We start from the raw sequence: 7,503 nt of genomic DNA, 5'->3' as shown, positions 1-7,503 counted from the left end.
GTCTACAACATTCAGTGAAGTGAAGCTATATCTCGACTAAATTGAATATCTTCTCTTACGCAAAAAGTTTATGATATTATACTTATTAATTTCCTGCTTTTAAAAGAAAAGTGCGTGCGAATATTAAAACTATATGAATCTTTCCAAGCCTAAGAACTCTTCTTATTACGAATAAGATAAGCAGTGGTTGTGCATATCGCGGAAAATCGTATTCGAATAATAATAATAATAATAATAATAATTTATTTTTCAATTTTTCGAGTAAAAATCATTGACGCATTTTTAAAAGATACACGTTGCGTTCTATGTGTGTTCGTCAAGTTACGTACGGATCTGTACAGAAAAGTTTAAAAAAGAGATAAATTAAAATTTATTAGTATAAATTAGATTCTTTGTGTGCAATTATATATAATGTGTGGACGAAAATTCACCGTATAAATGAATCTCAGTCACGGTTCCATTTATATCCGCGCGACACTATGTGATGCTACATCAAAGTGCGACAAGTGAGTGAGGACCAGAAGTTAAATGTATATTCACGCATGTGACGAGGCTAAACAAAACGGAAGAAAGGAAGGAAGGGAGGAAAGTCGAAAGCGTATTCACGGATTCACGCTTATATTCGTCCGTACTTTTTCCATCGGACCTCCAATAAGTCGACTTAATTGCAAAAATTGTATATGAATTCTTCGTAACTATGCGCTCACGTCTTCAAACGTAATCGCGCCGATCGCTACCTCGCGAGGCTTTTTGAGATTAACCGGATTCGCAGGACATTGTAATTATGAAACAAACGGTGCTCGTTATCACTTGCGTTCTGGGCTTTGTCTTAGCGGGAAGTCCCCGATTACCTCGAACGTCCGCCGATCAGCGTGGCACGCGCGGTGCGAGCCATAATAATACCGGCGCAACGCTACAGCCGTCCTCCCGCAACTTGCAACGAAATAGGTGAGAATTTAGAGAGGATGTCGTATACTGCATCCCCGACTCCTTTCTTTCTCTTGCCATTTTTTTTTTTTCTTTTGGTTTTTTTTACTCGGAAACGAGAACATCTCGGTCTTACGCGACGGATAAAGTGCAAAAATGGACCGTAATAACAGATCTTACAGACGGGAGAACCGAACAGTTAACTGCTCGTTACGTAAACCAGTCGATCATACTCCCAAAGCTTGCCGATATTTCGCTTACGAAACTTTCCATTTAGTTTGCGAATGTATTCATAACCGTGCATCACGCGATGTTGTAGCTTCACTTTAATGACACTAAATGGCGATGTATCTTCAGATAGAACCATGGAGAGTCGTTGCAAATCTTTGATTCATGGTACTATAATGAGCCATTTCCATTTAATGCAATGACGACTGGAGTAATTGAGCAATTTTTCAATGATAAACTTGTAATATACTGCCGTTGCTACTGAACTCATTAACGGAAATTTACTTATATATAAACAAAGAGAGCACGCACAGTCAGGAAAACATGTTTTATAAAAAGATATTTCTCATAAAAAAATACATATATATGCATATAATAAATATAAATAAATATGTATTGGGAGTACAAATTAGGTCGGTCCGTTTTCCAAGAGATGATCGCCTCCAAAGACGAGTCATTTTTTCGAGATGGAATTCGAAAATTGAGAGATGGGAAAAGGTAGTAGCCAGCGATGGACAATACTTTAATTAATCTGTTTTTAATTAATCTTGTTTGAAGGCGAATTATCGTTAAGTAATGTTTAAATTAATGATTGAAAGTAGTGACTAATTATATGTTTTACAGTTGAACAAAAACCTTTTTGACTCTTATATCGCCCTTGACATCATATTGTTTTAATTAATCTGTTCATTCATTTTGTTTTGAAATAAATGCGTTTTTGAACACAAAAAACGGACCGAATTAATTTGTACACCTGATACATGATAAAAAAGATATTTGAACGATTTATTTTATCATTGAAGAATCTGTTTCGTAGACATCCGCGCATATATTCTGATATTGCCAATGATTTCAAGCGTAACAATTAGACGAAGGCAATAAATTATCTGTTGTAGAGAACAATACCTTTTCAACGTCTTCGAAGTGATAGTATCAACTTTGGAGTCCAAATTACAACGAATCGAGAATTTAGATAAGGCGGTGGAGCACTTGATGAGAAGAGTCGAAGCTTTAGATTCACGTGTAAACGATAACATTGACAAAACAGATGCGGTGATTACTAAACTTAGGACGTTAGATTTGAAGCTTTTCAACGCGTATCCTAGCATATCCGCGGAAGTCGCAACGAGAATTACCGAAAGTAAAAGCGGAGGTCATACGGAAGACAGTAAGTATGCGATACATATCTTATTCACGGAGTTTATACTTTATATCTGGTTATTTAACAGTGGCGTAACTTCAAAATTTCGACCCGGGGGGCCTAATAACCTCTTGAAGGGCCCTCCCCTCCCCATGCGGAAGGATTGTTTAACCGTAAAAACGTAATTTTATTTTTAACTTAACTTTCAAATAATTAGTTAAATAATTGTGTATATAATTGTGTAATATTAATAGACAAAATAAGATCTCTGCTTTAAGTTTTAGCAAATAATTTCTGATAAAATTTTAGCGTTGACTGTAAAAATAGGTATATATCATGTTAAGTTTTTGAGAAAACCTCTCAATCAAAATTACTAAGATAGGCGTTTTTAATATTTTTGCGTTAGTTATATCTGTCGGTATAGAGATATACTAAAAATGACTTATGGAATATCAAGGCAAATGGTTACTTAGACAACGTAATTAAAAATAAAATTAAATTTCAAAGGCTCCAACGACCCTTGGGCCCGGGACCGTTGCCCCCTCTGCCCCCCTGTAGTATTACGCCACTGTTATTTAATCGATTTCAATTTTTATCGTATATATGACACATAAAAGGAAAAAATTGAATTGTATCAGGTTGTTTTAAAATATTTATTAAGCTACCGAAACGTATATAACGTCCATGCTGGACAGACATGTTAAGCATAGCATGCAAATTTTTCATATATATGTACTTTATGATGCTGTTATAACAGCACGAAGTTAAAATAAAGAGTACCTATTATGATGTTATGTTGTTGTTATACATTTTATGTATTTTACAATACAGCAATAAAATAAACAGCATATTGCCGCAATTTTTACAGAAGATAATTCTAATTTGTAACATTGAAAATGATCCGATCGGAGTCGAAACGTCTGTCAATTTGTAATTTTTAAAGCGTTTTATTAAATTTTAAATAATTGAATATTGTTCGATAGATTTACTTGGCTCTTTGCCCTTCTTATATTTGTATTGTTTTATACATATAGAGCCATTTCATTATTTATTTTACAGAAGAACTTTTTCTACATGCTGGAAATATTTTACGTGAACGTAATCTTTGAGTATTTATACGGTTATTTTCAATTATAAATTTGTTCATTATTTACACAATATGCCAACGTTTGTTTAGCTAGGTTGTGTGCAAGGAAAATGAGTTAAATTATTTTTATTAGAAAATATAGCAAAATAGAAAATAAGCTTCTCATTAGAAACTAGCACATTTAACTTTTTATTTATAACGAAACGTTCTGCGTAGAATTATTTTGTAAAGATTTAAAATTAAAATTATTTAATACTAATTATTAGCTCGTTTAAATAAATATTTGACCTGGTATGCTAATGTAAGAATTTATTTTATTATCATACGAGCGAAAGTTTAACTAATGAATAATTTAGAATTGTTCATTTTAATTATTATTAACTTTTTATTATATTGTGAAAATAAACGGGTGATAAAATATGATTTAAATCAAATCGTATTATTGCAAAATGTTGGACTAAAATGTTACAGTTCCATTGATACGTGTGATTCATCATGATGAAAACAATCAAGCACCAGAGACTGTTGGCGAAAAATTGATTTCTCTGGATCAGAAAGTTTCCGATATTGATCATAAGCTTGTTAATCTTAAGAATCAGCTCGACAACAATTTTTTACAAAACGATGACATAAATGCCGAGGCGAGTGAAAAGAAGCCTGTCAGTATGAGCGTGATCGAGATCACCAAGGCTATGAGTAACGAGGTGATGAACCACATGACGCTCGAGATTGAGAATCTTAAGCAAGCGACTGGTAATATGGATCGAAAGCTTCAATTCCATATGAATCTAGTGTCGGATAATCTCGGAGCGGTGTACAATATGATTAGTGATGTGCACGGTGCTATTGTCGAGAAAAATAAAGAGAACAATCGGTATAATCGTCTTAATTCGACAACAACCGAAGCCCCGGCAAAACAAAGCAAAATCAATCGCCTCACCGAACAAATGTATCCGATGCTTACAGTTTCTGAAAAAATGGACCAAGTTTGGAACGTAGTGGTGAGTTTTAAGTATGAAATAATATTAAATTTTTGAAAGTGCATTAATGCGTCGTTAAGAAGCTGGTATTACAATCAGTTATTGGCGCATAGTAACGTCAAAAGTAATAATAATAATAATAATAATTTATTACACTTTTTAACGTAATGACGCCAAAATTAGTAACATAATGTTAATTTGAATGATACATTAGATGGGAACGAAAAGTTCAGTGGACGACTTGCTGCCGAAATCCGACGAATTACTTACTCAGACTCAAAGGCAAGAGAGAGCGATTAGCGAGATTCACGCCGATCTGAGATCAAAGACAAATAAGATTATCGAAAATCTCGAAGGTGTTGAAAGCCGCTTGAGGAAACAAGAGGATGATGTAGCCACTCTCGCGCAACGTCCGATTGCGGCTGAATTGTTATTAGATCCGACGATCGATCGACTCGTTGAATATGATCCAAGCAGGTAAACATTCTTTTCTACATTTAATTTACAAAGTGATTATCGAGGATTACGTAATGACTATCGTATTTGCAACAGCGCTCGATTTAAATAGTAACAATTACACAATATAATTGTTTTTTAACGAAATCTCTTTCCTCCAGTTTAAAGTATTAGGTGTAGTAAAAAGAAATCCATTATTTTTCCAATAGATTTCATGCAAAAATAATGGATTTCTTTTTATTACACCAGTAGAAAAAATATCTAATAAGTCAAAGACGAAATAAGTCTCATGTTGTTATTTCAAGATACGTCAGCGTAGCCGAAGATTTTGTAACGGAGATGCCCACATCTACGCTACCCACTGTCTCACCACCCTTGTCAACTACAACATCGATATCGTCCGTCGCTTCACCCTCGAATAATCCTACTTATAGTTCAACGACACCCATGACATCCTCGAGTACCGTGAGACCAAACAGCAGAAATCGTGGAGTGATATTCCCGAGTGTTAAAAATAAACCGAGTTTAGCAAATTCTACTTTCACAAGCGACGTATCAATCAATTATAAGGATGTCAAGGTATCTTAATATTTCGTGTAGTTTTCTTCTTTTTTTTTTCAAAGTATCATCTCGAACAATGTAAAGCGTGTTATTGCCAAAGAAAAAAAATTGCAAGAAATTATTGCCAAGAATGTGTATTGTTTAAAATATATTTTAATTTTTTTTATTTTTATTTGATTTTTATCACACAAATATTTTTCGCGAAATTTATTTCAGAAAACAAAAGATTTTGATAATATTTATAATACATACTGATTTTTAATTTCTTTATTTTTTTTTTATTTTAGGGTTACTCTTGCGTGGATTTATTAAACGGAGGAATGAGAGACAGTGGAGTATATTACCTACAAATACGCGGCACAACATATTGGTTCCTTAAAGTCTACTGTGAACAGGAAATTGCTGATGGTGGCTGGACGGTGAGTTTATTATTGACATCAAATATATAATTAAATGATGACATTAAAATAAGACTTATTAAATTTTATCAAAAAATGAAGTTATAAAAAATTAAAGAAAATCACAGACTTTTCTGTGGGGAGGGAAGACATATAACGATCAATTAATTAATACGAGCATATTTACGTGTCTTAGACATTAATTGTAAATCGATTTACAGCAAATTTTTATTTTTTAAAGGTTATTCAAAGAAGAGATGATTTTGGAGAACCAAGGGAGAATTTTAATAGAGATTGGGCAGATTATAAAAATGGATTTGGGGATCCCGCTAAAGAATTTTGGCTAGGCAATGAAAACATATATATGTTAACAAACAATGAAGATTACATGCTCAGAGTTGAACTTGAGGACTTCGAAGGTAACAAAAGGTATATGCCTAAACTGTAGATTAACTACCATAGTTTTTTTTTTTAAATATACTATTGTTGAAGGGCAGTAATAATTTATGCATAGCTTTCCGTATTAGTAACAGATCGGATAAATTGAAATCAATTGTAAATAATTATATAACTTCATTTTATTAGGTATGCACAATATTCGCATTTTAAGATTTATTCTGAGGGAGAGTATTATAAACTGGAGATAGATGGATATGAAGGAAATGCTGGTGATTCATTGAACGATCCTTGGTACGGATCAAACAATAGCCCATTCTCTACGTACAACAGGTAAGATATGTTATATAACAAATAACATAGAACGTTTATTATATAATAAATGAAACATATCTTCTTATATTATCGTAATCACAAGTGAAATCATATATATATATACACACACATTATACATATATCATAAGAACTCATTGGATTTAGAAATATTTATAATTTTAGGGATAACGACAGATCATCCTTGAATTGTGCTTCAATGCTCAAGGGTGGTTGGTGGTGGAAATCTTGCGGACGTGGCTTAAATGGTCTTTATATAAATGATCCACAAGATGTTACTGCACGACAAGGTATGTTCGTAAGTTGTCAATGCAAATATTAAATTTAAAAAAATTTCGATCTTTCAACTAGTAGAGTAAACATCGTAAATTATGGAAAAATCAAAATTAAATTCTTAATTTGTATGCACGAATAAACATTATGCTATTATTAAAGGTATCGTATGGTTCCGTTGGAGAGGTTGGGATTATACTCTAAAACGTGCATTGATGATGATCAAACCAAAAGGACCAGCAACAACGACAACAACAACAACAGTATAAACATTGGAATAGTGTAAAGTTTGAAACTTTGAAATTTTTTTACGCGCCATCATTAAATAACAACCTTGCACATAGTACTTAAATTATGTATTGCAAACTCATAAACACACTATTAATATGGAATTTTAAAGCACCGTTTTCAATTATTTTTCATCCACTATACGTATATCCATGTTAAATTTAAAAATATTGCAACTCAAATTTTCTTTGTATTCGACATAGTAAAATAATATTGCTCAATAAAAATTATTTTTCAGTAAGCACTCACATCAATTTATCGTTATTTTAAATATAAAAAATAGGAACTTGAGAGATTTATAGAAAGATGAAATTATGTAAATGAAGTGTTTGAAAAATTCAACACTATAGTCTAAATTTAACGATTTATTGAAATTATTTATAGTAATTTTTTTAATAATTTAATTAAAGAACCACTTCTTATACGAGTATACTT

The 7,503-nt window shown here is 32.4% G+C and overlaps 1 protein-coding gene across 2 annotated transcripts; it reads left to right on the top strand.

Annotated features, from left to right (window-relative positions):
• Positions 1-271: 271 nt before the first annotated feature.
• Positions 272-7,201, top strand: LOC108777668 (angiopoietin-2). Of its 2 annotated transcripts, XM_018544612.1 has the most exons (10): positions 272-948; positions 2,052-2,323; positions 3,855-4,384; positions 4,578-4,840; positions 5,125-5,398; positions 5,668-5,799; positions 6,020-6,207; positions 6,364-6,507; positions 6,673-6,797; positions 6,943-7,201. In XM_018544612.1, exons 1-10 carry the CDS (start codon positions 785-787, stop codon positions 7,047-7,049), a joined length of 2,199 nt encoding a protein of 732 aa, XP_018400114.1. In that variant the 5' UTR covers positions 272-784; the 3' UTR covers positions 7,050-7,201. The 2 variants fall into 2 exon arrangements, with proteins under 2 accessions (XP_018400114.1, XP_018400115.1); XM_018544613.1 differs by lacking the exons at positions 6,673-6,797; positions 6,943-7,201 and having other exon boundaries at positions 6,020-6,197; positions 6,364-6,494.
• The last annotated feature ends 302 nt before the right edge of the window (positions 7,202-7,503 follow it).

The sequence above is a fragment of the Cyphomyrmex costatus genome, unplaced genomic scaffold (genome assembly GCF_001594065.2).
Source record: "Cyphomyrmex costatus isolate MS0001 unplaced genomic scaffold, Ccosl1.0 scaffold455, whole genome shotgun sequence".
Taxonomy (NCBI): Eukaryota; Metazoa; Arthropoda; class Insecta; order Hymenoptera; family Formicidae; genus Cyphomyrmex; species Cyphomyrmex costatus.
This window is presented reverse-complemented; position numbering and strand designations above follow the sequence as displayed.

Excerpts from the sequence above, each read along its gene's own strand:
- LOC108777668 (XM_018544612.1), top strand. The coding sequence starts at position 785 with ATGAAACAAACGGTGCTCGTTATCACTTGCGTTCTGGGCTTTGTCTTA. Across the intron at positions 6,508-6,672 it reads CCATTCTCTACGTACAACAG|GGATAACGACAGATCATCCT; the intron begins GTAAGATATGTT and ends TTATAATTTTAG. Across the intron at positions 6,798-6,942 it reads AGATGTTACTGCACGACAAG|GTATCGTATGGTTCCGTTGG; the intron begins GTATGTTCGTAA and ends CTATTATTAAAG.